At 33.0% G+C, this 26,301-nt stretch overlaps 4 protein-coding genes across 4 annotated transcripts; 3 read left to right on the forward strand and 1 right to left on the reverse strand.

Moving 5' to 3' along the window:
* Positions 1–15,958: 15,958 nt before the first annotated feature.
* Positions 15,959–16,206, forward strand: K444DRAFT_612251 (uncharacterized protein; the record flags this gene model as incomplete). The annotated part of the gene is made up of 1 exon (XM_024880092.1): positions 15,959–16,206. A coding segment is annotated over exon 1 (227 nt), but the record flags the coding sequence as incomplete, so codon positions are not given.
* A 741-nt stretch (positions 16,207–16,947) lies between these two features.
* K444DRAFT_384539 (uncharacterized protein) lies at positions 16,948–18,604 on the reverse strand. The gene is made up of 3 exons (XM_024872372.1): positions 17,791–18,604; positions 17,232–17,722; positions 16,948–17,137 (listed from the first exon to the last, which is right to left on the reverse strand). The coding sequence occupies exons 1-3, from the start codon at positions 18,383–18,385 to the stop codon at positions 17,093–17,095; spliced, it is 1,131 nt and encodes a 376-aa protein (XP_024737886.1). The 5' UTR covers positions 18,386–18,604; the 3' UTR covers positions 16,948–17,092.
* A 2,117-nt stretch (positions 18,605–20,721) lies between these two features.
* On the forward strand, positions 20,722–21,937 carry K444DRAFT_629000 (uncharacterized protein; the record flags this gene model as incomplete). The annotated part of the gene is made up of 3 exons (XM_024882993.1): positions 20,722–20,953; positions 21,004–21,116; positions 21,434–21,937. The coding sequence occupies 3 exons, from the start codon at positions 20,722–20,724 to the stop codon at positions 21,935–21,937; spliced, it is 849 nt and encodes a 282-aa protein (XP_024737887.1).
* Positions 21,938–25,384: 3,447 nt separating this feature from the next.
* On the forward strand, positions 25,385–25,867 carry K444DRAFT_512757 (uncharacterized protein; the record flags this gene model as incomplete). Its single annotated transcript, XM_024873497.1, has 1 exon — positions 25,385–25,867. A coding segment is annotated over one exon (483 nt), but the record flags the coding sequence as incomplete, so codon positions are not given.
* Between the last annotated feature and the right edge of the window lie 434 nt (positions 25,868–26,301).

Raw genomic sequence — 26,301 nt, forward strand, 5'->3', positions numbered from 1 at the left:
CTTCTAAGAAATAGAGAAAAGAGAAAACCAAATCTTAAATATTAATAATTTTAGCTATAATAAAAAAGATATATTACTTTATATAACTATTTAAGCAAAATTAATATAGCCAAAAGTAAATACTTTAGAGATATATAGCAGATTAAATAATACCGGATTAGATTATAATTTCCTTAATAATAATTAGGCTTAAAGCTAGGGCTTTATTACCTTAGCTAAATATAACTAGGAATTTGTAACCTTTTATAGAAATAGATTTAAGGTCTATTAAACCTATAATCTTAAGGTATTTATTATAAATAATTATAATAAAATGTATTCTTTTAAGCTTTAGTTCTATAGGTATAAGAATATTAGCTCTTATAGCCTTATCTTTAGTATAGAATTTTATAAAATAATTCTTATATAATATATAGACTATATTAAGAAATAATAAGTATATATATCTATATAGCCTAATAATATTAAGATTCTAATACCGAAAGAGTTTAATAAGAAGCTTAATTTATATTCTAAGCTAGTATCTCAAGTCTTATTCTTAACTAAGGGCAAATATAATTATTCTAGATAATAGGCTTTATATATATATAATAGTTACTAGATCTCTACTTTATTATATGGCTCTAGTAATACTAAATAGGAGTTTTTAATATAGTAAATTAATACCTTCCGGAAAGAGGCCTCAGAAATACCTATATATTTCCGGAATAATAAATACGAAAATTTCTTAGAGGTTTTTAATTCTAATAAAGCTTCGAAACTTCCTAATCTTAGTAGTATTAAATACTCTATTAATATAGATAGTATAGTCCTATATAGACCCTTATATAATCTATTAGAGACTTAACTAAAAGTATTATATCTATATTTATAGAATATACTTTATAAATATTAGATAAGGCCTAGTAAAAGCCCTATAGAAGTACCTATTCTTTTTATTCCAAAGAAGAATAAAGGGCTATATCTTTATATTAATTATTATAGACTTAATCCAGTTATAATTAAGAATCGGTATCTGCTTTCTCTTATTAATAAGACCCTTAATTAGCTTCAAGGAGCCAAGATCTTTATAAAATTAGATCTCAAGAATATATATTATTAAATAAGAATTTATAAAAAATATAAATAGAAAACGGCTTTTAGAATCTGCTATAGCTATTTTAAATACCTTATAATATCTTTTAGGCTAGCTAATATACTAGCTATATTTCAAGTATATATTAATATTATACTTATAGGGCTCCTGGATTATTTTATAGTTATTTATTTAAATAATATTCTTATTTATTTCTAAAATAAAAATAAATACTATAATTATATTTACTAGATATTTACTTAACTATATAAAAATAACCTGTTTTATAAACTTAGTAAATATAAGTTTAATATTAAGGAAATCGAATTCTTAGGCTTCTTTATTAAAATAGAAAGTATTTATATAGATTCTAAATAGATTTATAGTATTATTAAATAGCTAGAACCAGAATTATTCTATAATATTTAAATATTTCTTGGATTTACTAATTTCTATTATAGGTTTATTTACTATTACTTTTAGGTAACTATAGGCTTAATAGATTTCTTAAAAGAAATAAAAAAGGACCGGAAATCCGATCCCTTTATATAAATAAATAAAATAGCTAAAAGCTTTAAGACTTTAAAAAAAGCTTTTACTATAATATCTATTCTGGTTTATTTTAACCTTTCTAAAAAGATTTATATTAAAACTAATATATCGAAATTCGCAATTATTAGTACTATTTTATAATAAGTTAATTCTAGTAATAGCCTAAAGAAATACTAGTATCTAGTAGTATTTTGGTTCCGGAAACTCTCCGGAATTAAATATAACTATAGTACTTATAATAGAGAGCTATTTATAATTATTAAAGCCTTTAAGTATTAGTACTATTATTTTAAAAAGTTCAGGTTTATAATTAAGGTTATTATAGACTATAATAACCTCTAATACTTTATAGAAACAAAGTATCTAGAGAGCTATTAAGTATATTAGGTAATATATCTTATAATATATGATTTTAATATTATTTATTATAGAAGTACCTTAAACCTAATAAATAGATCTAGTAAAAGGCCTAATTATAAAAAAGGTCCTATTAATATAACTTGGCTTTTAATCTTTTAGAATAAGTTAAAAGAAGCTTTTATAATTATAATTTAGAAGTTCTTATAAATATCTAAAAAGTCCCTTTTTTAGAATAAGTATTATTTAATATTTACTATATCTATAATAGCTAAAAAGAAATATTTACTATAAAACAAATAAATAGATTATTTTATAGATCCTTTAACTATAGAATTAGTTAAGAAATAAGATATAAGGAAATGCCTTAAAGGCTCTGCTATTATAACTAAGGTAATAGGGGTATTTATAACTATATTATTTAATAAAACCAAAGATTTTTTAGTCTCTCGAGTTTTTGAATTAGATAATTATAAATATCTAATTCCCTATATATAGATATATATAGCTACTAAAAGAGCTATAGTACTAGCCCCTCTATCTAAATCTCTTCTAGATATTATCCAGATAGCTTAAAGAAATAATTCTTAATATTAGAATATCTTGAAATAAAGGCTTAGTAAAAGAGATACTAAAAGAAAAGAAATTTAGAGAAATAATTCGGGCTTATTTAGGTATTATTTAAGAATTATTATATCTAATAATTCCGCCTTATATTAAAAAGTTATAAAGCTTTATTATAATAATCTAATAGCCGGATACTATAAAGTAAAGAAAACTCTCGAGCTTCTTAAAAGATTCTAGTATTAGAAGAATATAGAAAGAGATATTTATAAGTATTATTAAGAATATAATATCTACTAGAGAATTAAGGCCAAGAGGTATTTACTATATAGTCTATTTAGTAGTTTATTATAGTCTAAAAGATTCTGGGATAAAATCTCTATAGATTTTATTATAGATTTATTATTATATAAAAACCTAGTAAAAGGTCTCGATTTTAATATAATTCTTATAGTTATTAACTAGTATTCTAAAATAGTAAGATATATTATATATTCTAAAATAATTAACTTTCTAGAACTTATTAAGATTATATAGAAATATATTTTCTTAATTTTTAACTCCCCTAATAAAATTATTTCCGATTAAGAAATAGTATTTACTAACTAGTTCTAATTTGCTTTCTATTTCTATTTAATATATAAATAGTATTTAAATATAGCTTATTATTCCTAAATAATTAGATAGAAAGATAGAACTAGGCCCTAAAATACTATCTAAAATATTATTATAATACCTAAAAAAATAACTAGTTTAAAAAGTTATCTTTTATAGAATTTATAAGATATATCTTTTTATATATATTATAGATACTATTCTTAACTTTTATAGAATCCTGAAAATAGAATTATAAGAAAGATATTAGTTATATATAGGAGGCTAGAAACTTTTAAAATAAACTAGAAAAAGCTTAAAGATTTATAATATTATATATAAAATAATTAGGAAACCTATTATAATAAATACCGGTTAGCTAAATATTACTTTAAAGAAGCTTAAATAATACTATTAATAAGAAATATTAAACTTAAAATAAGAAAGCTTAAGCTAAAATTTATAAGTTTATTTAAAATCCTTAAATATATTAGTAATTTAATATATAAGTTAGAACTACTAAATATATATAATTATTTATATTTAATTTTCTATATTTCTCTTTTTAAGAAATATATAATAAAAAAGAATTAGAAGCTATATTTATATTTTTTTAAAGAACTTCCGGAATTAGTAAATAATAATAAAAAATAAGAATAAAAAATAGAAGCTATTATTAATTACTAAAAAGATAATAGAAATAAAAAGTAATAGTATTTAATTAAATAAAAAGCCTGGCCTAAAAATTATAATATTTAGTTATCTGCTTTTTCTAATCTTAAAAACTTTAAGAAACTTCTGAAATTATATAACTAAAACTATAGCTTAGAATCCGAAACTACTTTTTAATAATCTCTTAAAATTAAAAGAAATCCTGAATTATAAAAAAAAGAACTATTTAAAAGAAAGAGAGGACCTAAATAGCTAAGAAAAGACCTGGAATAATAATAGAAATATTCTTTTTCTAGGATTTTTTATTTATAAAGGTTTTCTAGAGTTTTATTAAGGCTTATAAGAATTATATTTAAATTATTAGAAAAAGGTTTAGGATTAAGAAAGATTTATTATAGGTAGACTAGCTATAGATATCTTAAATAAATAAATTCTAATTCTTATAAATTTCTAATTCCTAAAATAAAAATATTAAATACTGGCCCTATTTAGAATTTAATAAAGAATTAGATAATACTTTTCGGAATCCGCTTATTCTTTAATAGGATATAGTTATACTATAATAATATTAATATTAAGAATATTAAGAAAAGTAAGTAAAGAATTTATAATTACTATATATATCTTATAAAAGGCCCGAACTTCTAAAATCAAATCCCGAATAGCTATAAGTATTATATTATTAGTACTTAAAATACTATGAGTAAACTATATAGAAATCTTAATAGTAATCTTAATAATAAGATTAATACTTTAAAGATAGATTTTATAATATTCTTTTAGGGAATTAGTAAATACCTAAATATATTAGAAAAAACTTATCTTTAGGATACTAATCTAAATAGTATTTTCCTTAGTCTTATTAAAACAGAAAGTAGAATTCTAAAGCTTAATAGACTTTTTCTAGTCTTTAAAAACCTAATTAGTAAGCTTATTATTAATAGTATAATACTATTTAGGATATATTTTAAGGAATTTCTTAAAGGTTATAATAGTATTTTCCCAGAACTAATAAGCCTCTAATAAGTAGTAAAGAATCTGGAATTATATTAGCTTTAATAAATATTAAGGCTAAAGAACTTATTAAGATATAAGATTTAGAACTCTTATTATAATAGTTATAATTCTTTTTACTAGGTACTATAGTATATAAGATAAAGGAATTAATAAGCAAATACTTGAAATATTTCAAGTATTTACTAGTAATATGAAAGGAAACTATAAGGTTATTTTTATATTTATAATTATATTAGTAAATAGTAAAGCTAGAAAATATTATAGAATTAATTAAAAATAATTAAAAAAGACTTGGAAAAGAGTAAAAAAAGAGGCTAGAAGGCAATAATAAAAGAAGTTATTATATATATAGTTATTAGAAAGAAAGAAAGTATATAATAATATAAAGAGGTTCTTTTATAGAAGTAAAGAACTACCTGGATTAATTACTAGCTTTCGTATTAGTTCTAATTAGAAAATAGTATAACTAATTAATATATGCTTTTAGGAGCCTATAAATAATCTCTAGGACTTTAGAAATATTCATATAGGTTTCTTATATAAATATTTTATTAAATTCTTTCTATAAAGCTATTTAGATTATTCTAATATAAGATCTAATAAGTAGTATTAATTTTATAGAATAGTATTTTAGTATTTTAGATCGGGCCAATTAGAATACTCGGTTCCTAAACAAAATCGCAATTACTAGCTAGCCTCTATATCTGAAGTATAATTACTATTTCTTCTTACTTACTTAGCTCTAGTCTAATTAGACGATTTTTATATCTATTATTTAGATTATATTAGTAAAACTACCTCCCAAGATACTAGAAGTTTACTTTAATTAAATCTATAATTAATTAAATATTTTACTAGAATGAATTAATAGATCTTAAGAATAAGATTCTAGAAAAGAAATATAGTTATAATATATATAATAAATCTCGGATATTACAGGTATTAATTAGAGAGATTAATAGCCCTTTAATATTATAACTAATTACTATTTATATTATATACTTTAGACTTATAAATTACTAATTATATATATATTATTAGAGCCTTCTATTTAGAGGAGGCTTCCCTAGACCTTATAAGAGAGATAGAGATTAGTTCTATACTAAATTTAATATTATAGTTTTATAACTTATTAATTTATTTTATTATCTTATTACTTACTAATAAATGCCTTATACTAGCTCAAATAATTAGATTTCTAATACTTTATAATAACTTATATCTTATTCTCGACTTTGAAATTATTTAAATAGTAGTATTTATTAGCTTATATTATATATTATTTTTATATTAGCTTTATATAATCTTAAATAAATTACTATAATTCATATAATTAATTTACTAATATTTTAGCTTTATTTCTATTTAGCTTCTTTTTAAATAAGCTAGCTTTAATAGAAGAGTTCTAGTCTAGAGAAATATAAGACTTATAGCCCTTTTTAATTATAAATAAGAACTAGCTAATAGTTTTATATTAAAAGAAAGCTTATTAATAATTAATTATAGTAATTTATTTATTCTAGTTATTCTAATAATAATTAATATATAAATATAATCTCTAATTAAAATACTAATTAATAATCTCTGTTTATTTATTTATTTATTTAAGAATAATTAGCTATTAAAAGCTTAAGCTTAATACTAATTCTTATATAAAATTCGCTTTAGAAATCGAATATAAATTAAAGTTTCTAATCTAATATAATTATTTCTAGAATATTTATTTAATATATTATATAAAATAAAAATAGAGGTATTAGTTATTTGACTATAATTATATCTTATACAGGAATTATAATTAGGTATTTAGATAAGTAATTTATAAATATAATAATTATATTATAGCCTGCTTTATTTTCCGGATAATTCTTAAAATTTATAATAATATATTATTAGAAATAATTAGGAATTAGAAAAAAATAAAGTAAATTAGGCTTCTTATTTTTTAATATATATAATTTCCTATAAATATAATAATTACTATAATATTAATTAATATTTTTATTTATAAATAGCTAGTAAAATTACTTTTTAAATAATTAATAAAGCTTTATATATCTAAGATATCCAGAAAGAGATTTATTATATATTTTATAAATTATTCTAATTTATAAAAATAATCCGGAAGTTATTTTATTCTTTATAATATAAAGTTTTCTATAATATAAAAGAAGGTTATCTTATAGTATTTAGATATTACTTTTAGCTTAGGCTATTATATATAGTTCTTCTAGATTCGGTAATATATAATTATTCTATAGGGTCTTATTTACTAGTTATAAGCTATTATATTTAATAGAAGCTTCTAATAATACTTTTATAAAACTAATTATAATAGAAGCTACTAGTAAAGCTTTTAAAAAAATACCTTTTTCTAAAAGAATTATATCTCTAATAAAGATATATTTCTCTGGAAAGTTTTTAATATATATTTGATTTTTAGGATCGAATTCCGGATTAAATAAGCCGATTTTATAAAGTATTACTATAAGCTATAAATTATAGATAATTTCCGGATTAATCTTATTTTTAAAAAGAAGTATTTGAGTTTATAACTTTTTTTTAATTTGGTTCTAAGTATTTATTTATTTTATTTTTATAATAAAGTATTTATTTATTTATTTAGTTTTCTAAAATAATATATAAGCTTGAAATAATAGTAAAATAAGAGTTCAGTCTATTTTACTCATTAAAAAGAGAGCTTTTTAGTAATTATAAAGTATTTTAAAATATAGTAATTAGAATAAACTTTAAAAGAAATATTCTAAAGGCTTTTTAATTCAGTTTTCTATTCTTCTAGTATTTATATTATAGCTAGTATCTCCTTATTATATATATTATAATTAAGTTCTATTAGAAATACAATTTTAGAAAAGTAAATTATAGAATATTAAAGGCCTATTTTTGGGTTTTATTAAGAAAATAGATTAGTAATTACTTCTTTAAATATATTTGTTTTTATTATTATAAATAAATCTAAATTATAATATTATAAAACTGAAATAGAAATTATAGTTTCCTTTAGGTAATTAAAAGCCTTTTAATATTATTCGAACTATTTAAAGGAAATATTCTTTTTTATAAATAAAATAAGAAATCTATTAATTCGTTTATATTTTATAATAAAGTATTTATAGAAGTTATAGAAGTAAAAAAAGAACTATATATTCTTAATTGTTTTTAGGAATTACTAGTTATATATTATTTTAACTTTATTAGAATCTATTTTAATATTAGATATAAAAATAATAAAACCCAAATATTATATATATATAACTTTAAATTCTAATTTCTTAATATCTATTTAAAGGCTAATAAAATATAAGTAGTTTAGTACTTTTTATATATACTATTTGTATTCTATTAAATTCTCTTAATAAATAAGAATATTATTAAAATATATTATATAAAAGTTATTTAGATATTTAAATAATATATTATTTATATAATATTAATATATAGCCGGGCTATTTATAAGGCTTTTCCAGAGAATATTATATTTATATATTCTATAATAAATATGAAATATTATTAGTTCTTAAAAATCCGGATTTATAGCTATATAATAGAAAGTTTAATAAATATTTAATTTAATATAAATCTTGGTTTTAGATAATTAATTTAAAGTTTTATTAATAAATAAAAAGAGATATTAATTCTTTCGAATAATATTATTTAAATAGTAGAAATTAATATAAAAATATAAACCTTTATTTGCTTTTTTTATAAAAAGAACTAATAAAATAAAAGAAACTTAACTAGCTTTAATAAAGCCTTTAACTAAATTATTTTCTAAGAAATACTTGATTTTCAAAAGCTTTTAGGTTAATTATTACCGAAAAAATTAGTATCTAATACTTTTAGTTTCTTTTAGGCCTTTAATCTAAATCTTATAATTATATAATTTATAGAGGGAAAGAATATTAGATTTCTTTTTAGAAAAAAAAAATATTCTTTAAGTTCTAAAAGCAATATTTTCTAGAGCTATTAAAGCTTTATTTCTTCTGGTTATTAATTTTCTGGGCCAGAAATAGTTTCTTTTTTACGAGCTTTAAACTCTTTATTAATCTTATAAATAGAAATTTAACTAATAATATATATATATATATATTTTTAGCTATATAATTAAATATTATAGAAATAAAAATAGCTAGATCTAATATTTGCTCTTTATTAAGGATCTCTTTTTATTTTTTCGGCTTTTATTTGAGTATTATATTTTAATTAGGCTATAAAAGCTCCTTTTCTATAATATTATATAATTTCCTTTAATTAATTCAAGAAAAAAAACTATTTAAGAATAATGAATTTCCAGAAATAGTTTATAATAATATTTTATTAATTAGTATTCTTTTAATATATCTTATTAAATTACTTTTCTAGCTATTATTAAGAAATACTAATAATATAACCGAATTATATAGTTTTAGGCTTATTTTTTTTTGGCTATATAAGCCTATATTTTCTATAATTAATTAGAATATTAATATAAGTAGTTTATTTTCTATTAAAAATAATATTATAATTTCTAAGGTTTAGAATAATTATAGGTATATTAATACTTTATTTATTAATTAGAAATAAAACTTTTATATATCTTTTAGTAAACTCAGCTAGCTTTTTATTAAAACTATATATAATATATAATAAAAGAAGAAATTATAGTTCTATTTCTAAAAATCGCTTTATAAACTAAATAAGCTTTATATTAATAAAAGTATAACTATTTATTTTAGTATTAATAAGGGGAAAAAACTTAATTCCTAAATTATTTATATTAATAATATAGAATATTATAAGAATATTTCTTTCTATAAGATAAATTAAGTTAATCTTTATTAGATTTATATTATAAGTTTCTAAAATAGAAACTTTTTTTAGGAATATTTATTTTCCGGTTCTATACTAGAATTAGAGCCTAAATTCTCTAAATATTTTACTAAAACAGGAACTAGATATTCTAATAGAATAGAAACTAAATCCGGTTTAATTCTAGAAAGAGTTACCTTAATTTCCTTATTATATTTAATTAAATAATATTTAATATAGTAGCTAAACTCGTTATAGTTATAGTATTTAATAGCTAAAAGATCTTTAGTTTTTATAGGATATTATTTATATTTATAAAGAGATATATATTTAATAAGAATAGTAAATATAGGCTCTTTAGACTTCTTTTAGGAAATATAAAAGAGTATAATACTAGAAATAAACTTGGCTAAATTAGTTTTCGTTTTTTTATATTTTTTAGTTTTCTTATATATAGTTTTAATCTACTAGTTATTAATAGTATAATACTAAATAAAGCAAATAATATTAATAGAAGAATTATTATAATATATATATATATCGATTCCTGAAGCTTTAGTAAAAGCTTTTTATTTAATTTATATTTAATATTTTAAATACTAATATTGCCTTTTATATATAATTATAAAAAGAAAATATAGAATTCCTGAAATACTTAATTAGAGTATATTTAAAGCTTACTAAAGTTATAGCAAGTATTCTATATCTTATTAGAATTAGAATATAGCTTCTTTAGGTAAGAATATAATTCTAAAAGCTAATAGTATTAATTCGGATTATCTTTATTTATATAAGAATTAATTAAGATAAGAGTATTATTTATAAATCTATTAGAAATATAAATAATTTTAAAAAAAATTTAAGAAATATAAATTAGTATTTCCTTATAGCTTATTCTTAATCTAAACTAGCTAGTTATTAAAAATAATATAATTTCTAGTAAAAAGAATTAAATCTAAAAGCTTAGTATTTCTAATATTTCTAAAAAAAAAAAGTATAAGATATAGGGAATTCTAGATAGAAATAAATAAAAAATAATTTGGAATTCTTTAAAAAGAGATTCGAAATAGCCAGAATTATAGAAATAATAAAAATAGATAAAATAGAAATAGCTAGAACTATTATAAACCGATTTATTAGAGCTATATAATATTTAATATCCTTTTCAAATTTAGTATTATAGAATTTAATATTCTCGAAAATGGCCTTATTATAATTATAAATACTTTTATATAAAAGGGCCTTTTAGATATTTTTCTAATAGCTTTTTATAATAATATTAATATCTAAAAATAGAATATCGGGTTCCTTAATTCATTTATATAGCTTTTCGGTAATAATATAGTTATTAGTTTTTAAAAGCTTTATAATAAAAATAAAGAATTCTATTTCTATAGACTTATTTATAAATTCTTTAAGAATATTAATATAATATTTAGTTTAGAAAGGGCTATTAATAAAATAACCTGAATTAGTAAAAGCTTTAAAAGCCTTAGTAAAAATCAATATAATTTCTAGTTATATAATATTCTAGAAAATTAATCTATTATATTTTTCCTTTATTATATTCTTTTTAATAGTCTTATTACTAATATATATATAGGGCCTATAAGGTTATAGGATAGAACTTGAGAATAATAGTTAGATTATTAGCCTATAGATATCTATTATTCTAAAACTTGATTAAAGAATAGCCTTTATATAAGGTTCTTTGATTTTCGGAGTTTTCGGAAAGGTTTTTAATATATTATTAGTATATATTTATAAAGATAGAAATATCTAATTCCTTTAAGGATTCTAAAGCTTTTTGCTTTTATTATTCTAGAATCTATTATTCGTATTTCTAAGATTCTATTATTTTAGTAATATCTATATTTTTAATAGTTCTAAAATAGTTTATTTAAAATTCTTTATAAGATTAAAGGAAATAAACTTTAAATACTATTACAAATATAGTATTTAGGACTTAAAAAGTAAAATAAAAGGTTTCTTATAAAAACAATTTAAAGCTAAAAAAGAGAAAACTAGAATATAAAAGGCTATAAGGAAATATATATATTTTATAGTATACTAGTTTATAAAGGGCTTAGTTTTCTAAATATTTCTAATATATTTCAAATATATTTCTCTAATAAAGTAGTTATATTATATATATTTAAAAAGTAATAGAATATAAATAATAGAATATAAGTAATAATATTAAATAACTATATTAGCTAATAAAATTAAAAGCTAAATTATAATAGGCTAAGCCCTTTTTAATATATATATATATATATAATTTATAATAAAAGGAATTTAAAGATAAAATAGTTTATAATGAATTTATAAAAAGAATTTAATAATAGAATATTAAAGATAAATATTTTGCCTTTAAATATTTTATTTATAATAAGAAATTTAGGAAATTAAATATTGCGATTTCGAAAGAGTCTAAAGCTTAAGGGATTTAATTTAATAGTAAAATCGAAATTATAATTAAAGAGCTTTAAAGATATATATAGAATATATATATTCCGGAAAGAAAAAAGTTTCTATAAATTCAAATATTATATAAATAGAAAAGATAATTATTAAAAAAGTAATTTTAGTATTAAAAGAAATTAGTTTTAAAAAATAATAAATAATTAAATAAATAAATAGTTAAATAGCTAATTATTTATTAATTAGTAAGAACTAGTATCTTTTTTCTTTAAATTACTAGATACTTTTTCGTAAAGTTAATAGATAATTCTTTTCTTTAATATAAATTAGTTTAATTTTATTATAGATTACTAAATACTTCTTTAGCTTAATAGATTCTATTTTCTAATCTATATATATAAACTAATTAGTATTAATTTACTAGGAATATATAATATAATATATAATATATATAAAATATTTAGTATATAAAATTAATAAAATAATTAATATTTAGAAATAAGAATTTTAGTATTATAATATTAATATATAATTCCTAAATTTACTAAGCCTAATAGGATCTAGTCTATTAGTCGAATTACCTATAAAATATAAGATTATATAACTATATTCCGTATCCTATATTTTATTATCTATATTCTATTTCCCGAGTATTATAACTATATATATAACTCCTAAAAGAATAGCTATATTAATAATTAGATTAAGATTTTAATAAAGTAATTTAATAAATAAAAATAATAAAGCTAACTTTAAAATAAAAGCAAATATTTTTATAAAAGCTATTTAATTTAAATTAATATAATAAATTATTTTATTTATTTACTAAAATAAACTTTTAATAAATAATTCTTATATTTCATTTTATATAATAAGTTTTTTTAAGTTAAAATATATAAAAAATAATAAGAAATATTAAATATATATTTGAAAATTATATTAATAATTATACTTATTTTAAATTTAAATAAATTAAATTGGCTTTTATATTAGATTTCAAAGAATTAATAACTTTATTTTAAAGAAAAATTAAACTTTTATAAAATTTAATAATCTTATTATTTTATATTTCTTTAATTCGATTTTTAGTTTAATAAAAATAAAATATTATAAGAACTAGAATATTTATATTTATATAATATAAATTCTTTATAATTTAAAAATAAAAGTAAATCTAATTTTAAAATATTTATAATATTAGTAATTATTAATATTACGGGCCATGCCTTTATATAAAGAAAACTAGTAGTTTTAATACAAGGAATAACTAAGGAAAGAAAAAGAGAATCTCGCTCTTATATAAGCTAAATATATACGGGCCATGCGCCCCCGTAGTCACAGCAACGAAGGTCACATGACCGAGTCATATAACCGAGTCACATGACCGAGTCTAAACCACGGGTCCAACCTATTACAATTAAATTTATAAACAAAAAGTATATAATACAATTTATTTAATAATTATAATTATAATTTTTTTTTAGAAAGCTATTTTTATTTTATATAACTTTAAATTAAAATTAAAATATATATATAAAATAAACCTTTTAAGCTATTTATAAAAAAGAATAAATAATATAATATTAGTTTAAATAAGATTTCTTTTCTTAATAACCTTTATATATATGTCTTATATTAAAGAATAAGATATTAGTAAACTACTAATATAAGTTTATATTATTAATATATTTTATTAATAAAAGAGCTTTAAAGGAAATTATAATAATTTTAGCTTATATTATAAAATCTTTAAAATCAGTTTTTAAAATACAATCTATTGTCTTTCCTTAATATAATTGAGGTTTGAGGAAATCCGATTAATAGTTATTTAATTATTGCAAAGTGAAGTTAATGACTTTGCTATGTGAAGGCCTGAAAACATTACTAAAAATACAGACTTATGCTACCAGGCTCGTAACGAGCCTAGTGACCCAGGCCTGTGTGCTCAGTGCATTGCCTCGGAATTTCAGGCTCCTCAAATTCGCTTACAACACCTTGAAAACCAATGTCTCCTCAGACACTTTAAAGTTATACGTTAATAAAGAATAGTCATGACTAAATATTTAGGGCTAGAGAACTAAAGTAACTAAGGCACAATTTAATTGATTGATTTTTTAAAGATTTGATTGATTGAAAATGATCTTTATTCGTAAAATGCCCTGAGTGCATAGACTACTCTCCAGAGGCTCGTAAGGGCTATCTTGTTTAGAGCCGGATGAAAAATGGAAAACGAAATAATATCAAATGCATAAGCTACCTCCCCAAATGCTACACCTCAAATGCTACACCGCAAATGCTACACCCCAAGCGCTACCTCCCCAAACGCTACCTCCCGGAATAACAAAGGAAAATCGTGCATATATGTACAAGTGCGGTGTCTGGAACCCGCCCGCAAGCCCTCCCTGCCCCCCGCACTTCCTCTAGTTCTAGCTCTCTCCCGCCCCATCTCCTCCCGCCGCAATCATCCATCCCATCAGTCCTTCCTCTCCCGCCGTCTCTTCAACTGCCCCAAGCTGCACGGGTAAATGATCAGCTCGACTCAACACCATCGCGACACGGCGAGTACAGGATGCGACTTACTTGGATCTGTGTTTGTCCCACTACCATTGCTCCCCCCGCCGCTCCCGCTCCCATTGCTCCCGCCGCCGCCGCCGCGCGGGGGAGCAAACAGCACAGGAGGCTGCCAGGGGTCGGTGCCAGCAGCGGCCGATCGACGGCTGGCTGCCGAGGTCTCTGCGGGGCCAGGGTACATGGTCATCGTCATCTCGAATAATAAAAATTTCCGATCGAACAGCTCTGAGCTCCGTGAATATTAATGTATCTGCCGCAGTAGTTTGACTAACTGTGTGTATACGAGTGCTCAGAAAGAAGAGAAGGAGAAGAGAGATGGATGACCACGCATACTTATACCTTTCATCACTTTGCGCTGCACCTCTAGTTGCGAGCTTCACGGTGCAGTGCAGCGCGTTCGTCCTGATGTGCCGGGCAAGCACCCAGGCGTCCTTCTCTCCATCTCGACTCACCGACGCTCCGCCTCGAGAATAACGCCCTGCAAGGTGGAACAAGGGCGCATCATATCGTTGATATCAGGGGCGAGGCTTTGCTGGGGGCGCCTTCTGAGGGAGCGCGGTCGGTCGCCCTCAGAAGAGGAGGAAGTTAGGTTTGGTCACTAGGGAGGTGGAGAGCGCTCAGCATCGCGGCACCAGAGCTAGAACTAACCCTATTCTTCACCGAACGCTGCACTGCGCTCCGCTGTGCTGCGCTCTTCGCCCTTCCTACGCCTAAGGCGGGGCATATGTTAGGCAAACAAATAAGGGGGATGTTGTTCGGCATGGGAGGGCACACGAAGGGCGACGGCCGGTTTCGAGGGCACAACACGAGAGTAAGGGTTCACAATATCTTAACCTTATCTTCTCTTACCTTTCAGTGGCGACAGAGCGATAAGGTTAAGCTGCGGCTTCGGTGGGTGGCGGAGGCGGTTCCTGCGTCGTGCTCGGCCTGGAGAGGGCCAACGCTGTGGGGTCGCTGCCAGTCGGGGGAGCACCGCAGAACACTAACACGCGTGTTCTACCTATCATTGCAGTGGTCACATTATTGGAGCCAAAAATCTACACTTGATTTAGGAATTGATGGCCTTGCTTAAATGGATAGCTTTGCTCTGATACAGGATGATAAATCAGGAGATATGTCGCTTGCCCCCCGTCACCATACAAGATCTATGTTCTTCATTCGCATCACAACACAATTCCATTTGTATAATGAACGCCAAGCATAATAAACGCCAAGCATAAGAAACGCCAAGTATAGTGCTCAGAGACCTGATCTAAATCCCTCCAGACCGTCTACGCGTAAGTACAGAGAAAACCAGTCTATCTGGGTGAGCTGGCTTTGGATCCTCAGAATACGGCGTCTAGGATGGCACGCGCAAATTGGTGTTCGTCACTTTCATTCTGCTTCCCTTTCACGCTCGAATCTGCAGTGCAAGTCAGCGGGTCTGATAGATATTCGACAAAACAACGTAAATCAATAAGCAGTCAAGGAGGGGCTAGAAAGAAAAACGTACCCAAGTTTCTCCATCTCTCGGCCAGTCCTCCCACCCTCCCGTTCCCGTCAGCAACGCTCGCCCAAACTTTTCCGAATAGCTGCGTTTCCACATTCTTCTCATATTCAGTGACGTGACGACTAGTCACAGGAAAGGTCGAATTGAACGCCATTGCGTAGTGTGCGAATTCTCGACCGACATTCCTCACCAAATCCAGCACATACGCTACCAAGAATGCAAGTGCGACTTGGACATCTGCGTCCAACTGTATGGGATAGGAAAAGTGACAAAAAATGGAGTGCAAGAAGTGTTCTTGTAGATGGTAGAGACTGGCTTTTGTCTGCCGGGTGAGAAGCCTGGGCGCAACGAGAGAAAGATGTGTAGTGTCTTGAGCAGGAGATTGAGATGAAAAGTAGTCGAAGAGCGATGCAGGGAGGTCTGAAACTTTTGGGACGAGGCTCAGGAGAGTTGTCGTTATGAGCAGCTTCAATGCGGGACGCAATATCTGATCTTCTTGCTCCGAGAGCTGCGTATTAGAGTCAGCATCCATTTGACTCGGCTAATACATGATAATTGGATTCTGCAGAAACAATATGTATGAGATGAAGGCCTTACCCGGTCCTTAGATGCCATATACCAAGATGTCAAGGCTTCCAGAGCGTGGGAGAAACGAGAGTCTTTTTCCCGAAGTATCATCAAGGCGACATATTCGGGAAGCCCAAACTGCGAGTTGAGGATTCCATCAAGCCAAACGTCAAGTTCTTCGGCATGCCACTCGAGCGAAAACAGATTTAGCGCGATTGGGAGTGACTCTTGCACAACAAGTGTGTCTTTTCCTTCATGCTTCTGATAGCTGTGTAACGCTTCCTTATCTCTGGGAGTAAAGGGGCACACATCGAGGCGAATTGGCGGACCAAAGCCTAGGTCGAACGCGAGAGCATGTTCGGACTTATACGCGAGGTCTTTTGGGGCATAGAGCTCGGTGGTCAAGGTCGAGACCGAGAATCGAGACAGGTGAGAGACGAGAAAAGCTAGAGGGATTAGTCGTACTCGGTATGATTAAAATGGAACGAATTGCATACTAGGATGAAAGATAGAAACCAGAGTTTCGAGTGTGTAGCTTACGCAGTCGACGGAGCGGGGGATCATAGGCTGTTGTACGGTCCCTGAAACTCGTTTAATGTGTACATCTTGACAGCCTTGAGATTCTTTGCCTCGAGGTTCATTATAGGCCAATGACCGCTCGGTGGAGACCAGGGAAGAAATGTCCCATTGACAATCAGGCGTTCCGATAGGGGGCTTATCACAAGACTCGAGGGGTGTTGGCTGGGCTTCGCAACTCCCCGTCTGACACTGCCGCAGCCTTTGGATCTTGTGATATCTCTGGGTATATTTTCTCATTCGCAAGTGGTATTCGCTGTATGCCGGGCCGGGAGAGGGCGCCAGTGCTGACCCATCTGGATTAAGCCGCTGCCGCCCATCTTCTCCACTCAAAGTCCATGGTATCGCATCGTGACTCGCTTGCAGCCTTGTGTGTATTTTGTTGACGGTATCAATGATATCGGCGTCGCTTTCGTCATTCGAATCGCTGAGGAAGGGTCCATCTCGATACTCAACTAAAAATTCAACGTAAAAGTCAGTATAGACTCATTGGTGCAACGAAGCCTCTGCACCGATCACTGACCTGGTAAGTCCAACCCAGCTAGTGATAAATCTCTGTTTGCAGCTCCAGTCAGGTGACCGTAAGGGCCTTCGGCAAGGCCCAAGATATCCGCGTCCTCGCTGGCATCGCTGGTTGCAGGAGTTCCCACGGCCGGCTCGGAATCTAACTCCGTTCGACCCGAGTCAGTCTCCTCCAGTCCAGTTCCCTCGGCAGATGAAGAGGAAGAGTCAGAGTGTGCAATCTGCCTGATGGTCGAGGGTCGGGGCGCTCCTGAGGCCGCCTGTTCGGCAAAGTGTTCGAGGATTGAGTCGTTCGGACCAGATGCCAAAGAGAGAGTATTCCCGGGCTCCCGCGGGGCTGAAGCGCGAGGCGGCAGGCTCAAAACAGATCCATCGCGAGGCGTATAAGAAATTCGATGGCTCCCTGTCGACTTTGTGGAAGTGCTCGCTGAATGAAGGGCTACGGCGGCGCCGCCTTGTCCTGGGAAGTGGTCAGGAAAGCTGTCGATGTCTTGGAAGAGAGTGGAACCAGTGCCACTGGCTGAAGGCGTCCCATTGAAGGTAGCACCTTGCTCACTCGAGTCATCAAAGACTCCATCCCTGTTAGGAGAAACCATTGTGCCCGGCGACTTCAGGCACGAGAAAGCGGTTGGTTCGGTTTGGAGCGAGGCTGGAACTCAACCAGCTGCGTGCAGTGCCTGGAAGCTGAGTCAAGACCTCCGGTGTACAAAAGGGGACAATAAGGCGATACAGGCGATGAGTTTGCCTGTTTGTAGAAAGAAGGATGAGGGAGGGAATGAGTCGCCGTTAGGCGTCAGTGAAAACCCAGCACGCATTCTCGGTCGTGCTTACTGTCACGTAGATGCGGTGCTCAGCCACGTACGACATGAGAAGAAAAAGCAAAGAAAGGGCAAAGCGAAAAGAACTGGTCTCGAGATCTTTCAAGAGACCAGAGTCTACCAGAGCAATGAGATGAGGGCAAAAACCAGCATCTGTCTCCTCATATCACCCCAGGAATTGTGAGGTATCAATTTGGTGGAACTACTACAGGTCTTGCTTCTTGCTTCTTGGGCTCCTCGAACCCCCGCAATTTTTAACCAGCGCCGATAAGGGGTCCATCACGTGGGCGGTCTATTTCTCTGCGATAACGTAATGTGGGGGTGTGGGGTTGAGATCACGAGTTCTCGCCAGTGGGCAAAGCCTGAGGTTTGTGGCGAAGGAGATGGGTAAATGTACTATCCGTTGCGCTGCCGCCAGCTTTACACTGGACCGTGCACTTTTAAGCGAGGAAATTTAGCAAATCAGAGAGCCAAAATTCGGGTTTGAGCCTTCTGATTTGCTGCAATTTTGCGCGTATAATTGAGCACGAAGTGTAAAGCTGGCGGCAGCGTAACGGATACTCATCAATTTCAGTTCTGATTTCTCCCAAATTCGGTGCTAATTGCATTCTACCTCCGCGATAGGTACCGCACCTCTTCATCTGATCTCTCGCCCTTCATCTGAACTTCCACGTGCTGTTATAACCGAGAAGCAGAGAATGCAACAGCGGGCCGACCCGTGTCTGAGTGTTGATGCTCATTCATGCCCTGAATTGTCTAACCATCCAGATCATCACAGGATGAAACAGAAGTCTCTTCCCCCTGGGCAAGCTCTCGGTAGGAACGACATGCAACAAAACAGGCACGGCGTCATTGGACATCCTGGACAAATGAATGAATGCATTGAAGCCCAATGCGGCACCCCTGCTTTTAGAGATCGCCGATGCGGCTGCGAAACCTCCTTAATTTGCGCTCCTTTCCTCCCTCTGCTTTTATTTTCTTGGCCAAACTCTGTCAGAGGTACCGACTACCGTCTCTGGGCCCAACATGAGGAGCTCTCGCGCGTGTAAGGGTACCAAGAAGGGCGGCAGCCGTTTGTCGCGGACCAGGGACAGATTGAAGTCTCGGCGACGATGACGTCTGCCACCTGATGGGTTGACACTCAAGTTTGGCCGCCACGGCAACAGGTGGTAGTCCAAGAACCTGACGTTCTGGAAGAAACGAGTGATGAGTGCCGGCTCCAGCTGGTGGTGCTGAGGACGGCGATGGGAGAATATTGTTTAGCACAGTCAGTAGCCTGCAGTCCACGACGCCCCACGTGATCGCCAAACTCGTCTGACCGAACCAACAAGATGGAATTTATGCGGTGAAACAAATTCGTCCATTGTACTATATTAAGTACCATCTGGATATTGTGGAGTAGGGAAATTGGTCATGATTGGATCTCGGTGGGCAAATTCAGTCTTCAGGATAATTAGGCCAGTGTCTTTCAGCCTCTGAACCTCGACCACCAATCAACTTCTCTGCTAAGGACAGTCAACGAAAAATAACTAGCAACGCGGCTGCATACGCTGCTGTGCTGGATGGAACATCATTTGATAGGCGGATGTCTCGAGGATCTGAGCCACCATAGAGGGGTGTCGAGTGATCCTTCATTGGCCGAGTGTTATTTTCAGATACACAAGATGCTTGCAGTTGCATTCTGAAAAAGATATATGGCTACCTTTCCACCTTTATATGAAGGCGTGCCTACTATGCTCAGTGAGAGCGTCAAGCTGAGCGGAGAATATGAGGATGGCCGTGCCTTGCCCCAGCCCATTTTCTCCCATGATCCACTTTCCTTTTCACTGTTATCGAACTAATCACAAAGTCTTCGTTGTGCTCCAGAAAGAGCTGACCTGCGATGAGGTCTACTAACAAGGCAGTCCTCGTTCGTCATGCATCAACACCTTTCAATCATTCAGGTTCTCACAGCCTTACGTCACCCAACAAGACTCGTTCATCGCAGCACAATGAATCGGCTCGGGCAGTAATGATCACACTCGAGCATAGGATGCGTGTCAGCATCCAGACTACCCCACCAACCAGTCCGCATCCCCAGCCCGAAATCGGCGCATGTGACACTGAGACCTGGAATGTTAGGGAATGGAGTCAAACAAAGGGAACATACAGAGCAAGAAGTACCAGGCGCGGAAGATATAGAACAGGGGGTCGCGCCGGATGCGTTGAGAAAGAATGGCCGAGCTGAATTCATCGAGGTGGAAGTCGCGGCAGAAGAATTGGTGGTCTCTCAGTCTCAACTCACAAGAGATAAAAATAAACTTCAAGGACAAACCCCCATTGTCGAAGAAGATATCGCTATGACGAGTTGGCACCCAATGTTGATGAGAACTAGATACTAAACCTTCTACTTGTAGCCGACATTTTTCTTCCCATTCCAGTCCCAACGGACTATCCCGAGATCAAATTCAGACCCCTCATCCTCAATTACAAGGTCCTGATCGGCATCCTCGCCTTCAACATCCTCTGCGTAAGCTCTATCGTTATTACATTACACTGCGCGGACCGTAACCACCGGTCCCATACAATATACAACAATATACTTCTTGTGGTACGGTATGTACCTACTGTAGTCGGAACAATCACCACAGTGCTCTTTCAATTTTTGAGAGACACATGATGTCGCATACAGCCATATATCTCTATGGCTGACCAAAAAAGCATACGAGTGTCGCGTCTCAAAAAATGTTGGTCAGCTGTATATGAGAGAGATACGCGCCAATGACCGAGGATCATGGACGAAAGAAAGTCGGCCTCTGGGGCATAACTAGATTAACGATAATCCAGGCATTGGTGAACAAACACTGGGTAGTTGATTGGATTTCCTTCATATATTTCTTTTCGCCGACATTTCCCGTCTTTGTCGGTGGCATTTTCGTGATTACGAACACCGGGAAGCGAGTATACTTCTCCATAACTCCAGCGATGTTCTATCTTGTTTTTGCATATCTTGTTATTTATGATATATCTGTCCCTCTGGCCTGGCCATGGCGAGATCGCAGATTGGTGCGATATCATGACAGCATCGCAGATTATGCTTCGCTGTTCTATGCTAGCCATCTCCTCTATGATCCAGATTCGAAGTGTCACTTTGGGCTGGGTGTTGCAACTTTGAATGTGAGAGCAGGTGAGGCACAACACGTATTTTTCGTGGTTTATGATAAATCATACTGGAAGGAAATGGCAATAAGGACAAAATTATCAAAGAAAGCAGAACGAAGACAAGAAATCGAGGAGAGACGACGAAAGAGAAGGCAGAATGGGAACCGATTTCAAGAGGATGTTGTCTAAATTTACTTGGTGCCGGGAATCGATAGATACAGATCAAATATGCATACATACAATCAATGCTAATCCTCTAGAGATATATATTGTCGGAGAGCATGTCGGAATTCATTCGCCAAATGATCGTTGCAGTGCAGATCAGACACGACAAATGAGCTGTCGACCGAGTCTTATCGTTCGTCTCATCCTTCAAGTGAGGGGGCAATTTCATGGCCTCGCGAGTACAGTATGGATTTCGTTCTGCGGGATCGGCTCGCTCTATCCCTCTGGGAAACCATTATTTCCGGGGCAAGAAAGATTTAATGGCTATCTCGTCCAAAGAAGATCAAATACACTTAAAGTCAGTAAGGGTGGTATAACTCAACCATTTATATGCACTCGCCTATAGTAGGGTCTTCTTCTGCTTCGTGCCCAGCTCTTGTACGACTGCAAAATAGGGGTTCTCGCTTAACCCCTAACCGGCGCCAATGCTCAGAATCCACACTACCATGAAAGCCATACTTTAAAGTCATCTTTATCGATTCTGGGAGCGATTTAATTTAATATCCAGATATCAGCAGTGGCCGCGCTGGCTTACGCAGAGGGCGAGCAAGGCTGAGCAAACCCTGATCAGAGCTTGATGGTGTCCTGAAAGGTAACCTCGGCTGACGCCTAAAGTATCGATTCACAGTTCCGATGTTGTTCTCCCAAGGTATAGGGTATTCCATCCAAGTCTTGTCTTCGTGCCACTCTATCTTGCTTCCTTGACTGCTGCTTGAGTTGTGAATTGCGCCCACGTGATGATGCATGACACGTTGGAGGTGGCTTGAAATATCCTCCTCTTACTGGCTACCCATCATCTGCCTTACCATTCTGCCCCACCAACATTTTCACTCAACGTCACTCCACGGAGAAAGAATTAGAACATGATCAAATCCACCCTCATTTCTTACGCCGAAGGCTGATCTTGTGTCGGAGCCGTTCCGAGAACTCCTACAATTGATTTCTGGACGATGGACAATGCGAAGAGAACGGTGCTGGTCGCAGCCTTGTCCGTCTACGCCGATTTACTTGGGAGGAATATAGAACAACTGGACCTTGAGCAGGGCAAAGGTAAAGGCAAGGCGTCAGACGATGATGTGGATCTTAAAGCAGAGATTCAAACCCAGATCAAGATTTGTAGCGAGCTCAGCGATCAAATCAGAGGTGCAACTTCCGGTAAAGATATTGCTCGAATGTTAGAAGTTGCATGCCCGGAGCCTTGCAAGAAGCAAGAAATTGCGCAAAGGAAGCCTCCCAATGAGAACAAAGTTGCGAGTGGGAATCTTTGGGAGAATACTTCCTTCCAGGGCTTCTATGCTCCAACAGCTGCTTCTAGCAAGCCGCCCACACGAAGCTCCCCGAAACCACCTAAGGCATACGTTATTGGCAATGAGCCCTATATCAATCCTTTCACGGGCTTTCCTGTCTTACAAGAATCAGGATTTGAAGCAGGACCTTCGAATACATCTCGGCCTCCACTGCGCACAGCCCCGAGACCACCAATAGTACCATCTCGTCCGCTATCGAGGCGATCTGGTTCATCTGAGCCCCCCACACGGCCTCCACCAAAGCCACAACACTTGCGGGCACGCCCTCTTGTTCCTCCTAAACCAATGATAGATCTGTCGGCGGTACTGCCTCCTGTAAGGAAGGCTCCACTACCTCCACTGTGTGCCGATTCAACACCAACCCGCTCCGCAACATTGCCTCCTCAAAGGCCTGCTCCACCTCTTCCACCATTTCTTACTCTTGAATTGCAGGAAGTGCAACGACCATTGGCAACATCGGCACCGCCAGAGCATGGCCTACCTCTCATGAGCAGCGAAGAATACGGAGGCCCCATGACGGAACAGTTTTGGAGTACAACTTCAGTCGTTAATGCCCAGCTGCCACCGCAACCGGCTCCGTATGACTGGGAAGCTGATATCCAAGATGTCAGGGAGGAAAGCCGCCCAAACAATGAGCATGTAACGAAGCTTTCGCAGGTCAGCACAAGTCCTGTTGTGTATTTGTCAAATGGTTGATGCTAACATTCCGCAGAAGAGCAAATACTTACGCTATATTACCGAACTTGCACGGAAGGCAACTGGGAGTATGAGAAGCACAACTCGAACAGCAAAGGTATATCAATCAGAACATGTATCGCAAAGCACACGAGATATGCCCAATATACCAGAACAACTTGCTGTAGAGCTACCAGCAGAAATTCCGGCTGAACTACCAGGCTATTTTGCCAACAGCGAACCCGCGCTGGGTTTCCCGAGGAGGGAATGGCAAGAGACTTATCCTGTGGCGTTTGACACGACGTCAGATATCCATCGACTTTCGGTAGACTCGAATTCATCGGTTTCAGGGAGTCACATGTGGAGTCTATCCTCTGGCATCTCCTCTCGGACCAGCTTATCTCCAACGTCCCCAAGCACTTGCTCTAGTCCTGTCCCTCAGGAGGACAGTTTTTCGAGCTCGAAGAGAGCCTCGCACACCAATTCCAACTTCGGTCTCCGGAAAGGCAAGAGCCGGATGTCTTCTCCGCCAATGGGAAATTCGCTGCAGAGGAGTCTCTCTATCTCTGCTTTGCCTAGTGTCGATCTAGGACGCAAAGAAAACGTTAACTTCTCGGCGACTCCATCTGTGCTGATGAATAGACCTTTCTCGGCCACGGGGGAAGCTACCCCAATAGCGAAAGCACAGGTACCTCATCTCGACGAACGGCAAACGACCAGCACATCGTCAAGTCAGCCATTTAAATCCAGCAACTTCACAAATAGCCAATTCACTCTCGACGCCATGCTAGCCAGAGACCTTTCTTTCGACGGCAGCCATTACACAGTATGGAAAAAGCCAAGTAGCTCCTTTTCAAAATTCCCTTACATCAGAAATCGCCGGGCTCCGCGCATGGGCTATATTCGAAAACTGCAAAGTACTCCGATCCACCCGTTTCGACCCGGCACAAACAGCCCTTGGAAGGATCATATAGAGGCCGATCAAGCGTTCGCAAGGTACCTGCTGCTGCAGGAAGAGCAAGAACTTCAGGAGGAGCGAGATCTCCTGCTGGCGTACAAGATTAACAATGGGACTGCCGACGATGAAGATAAAGAGCTAGCGTATTTCATGCATCGGGAATCAAACAAATTGATAGAGGAGGCGATCCCGATACCGGGACCGGTGAAGCAAGCTAACCCTGATCTGTGGGGAATGGACCCCGGGACTTGGAAAGCACAGATAGACTGTTTTGAAGCGGACCGAATTGATAAGGAGCTTAATTCTCAGAATAGCGCTGATGAAGTAAATTTCTTGGAAGCAAAAAGACTGCAAGAACGGTTCGATGAGGAAGCTAAGAACGAGGAGGCTTGGGAGCAGTGGAAGGGGAGTAATGTTGGGACGTGTACTTCCTGCCTTGAGGACCATGCTCGGGAGGAGCTTGTACAGGAATGCGAGCACGGGTACTGCAACGAGTGTCTGCAAAATGCTTTCAAGGCTGCGCTAAAGTCGAGGGCGCCGTTTCAATGCTGCAAAAAGGCATTAAGCGTCAGGGACTGTCTCGGCTTGGCGGATGGATTTGTAGCAGAGTACGAGGAGATGATGCTCGAGCTGTCAACGCCGAATGCAATGTTCTGCTCCAACGCCCAATGCGCAAGGTTCCTACCACCACGAGTGATCGTGGGTGATATCGGGACGTGTGAGAAGTGCTCTGCGCAAACATGTCGGCATTGCAGACAGGTGGCACACCCTGGGACTTTCTGCGCAGAAGACAAAGAAACGGAAGCGGTCAAGAAGCTGGCTAAGAAGAAGGGCTGGAAAACGTGTCCTGGGTGTAATCACTTGATTGAGAGGAGGGAAGGTTGCCTGCATATGACATGCTCAAGGTGTCAGACGGCATTCTGCTATCGGTGTTCGAGACCGTGGAAGGATTGTGGGTCTGCTTGCCCGATCAAGTCCCTTTTCAATTAGTTTATGGCATCTGCATACGGGGAATGGAACTTTTTGTACCTTTGTATGCGTGTAACTCAAGGAACTCTGCTCGGAAAGCTCATGAGATATGTGAACCGTATCGGCTCAGCTCATGTTTCAGTATTTGCCATTTGAATGCAGTTTCTCATTGCAGTTGCCCGTAGAAAACAGCGACTGAAGACTGCGGTCTGGAATATATAACTCCCCGTTCACCGTATAATAGGAAACATCAAAGTCGTCTCAACGAATTGAAAGTCAGTCAGAAGGTGAGCTGATCCGGGTATATATTTATCCCCGCCTGCCGGGGTCGAAAACTACCCCGCAATAGCCGCTCCGGGTCCAGGAACCGCATGACAGAGAACCACCAATTATTGGCAATCATTACAAAGATTATAGCT

This window comes from Hyaloscypha bicolor (assembly GCF_002865645.1).
Source record: "Hyaloscypha bicolor E unplaced genomic scaffold K444scaffold_57, whole genome shotgun sequence".
NCBI classification, from domain to species: domain Eukaryota; kingdom Fungi; phylum Ascomycota; class Leotiomycetes; order Helotiales; family Hyaloscyphaceae; genus Hyaloscypha; species Hyaloscypha bicolor.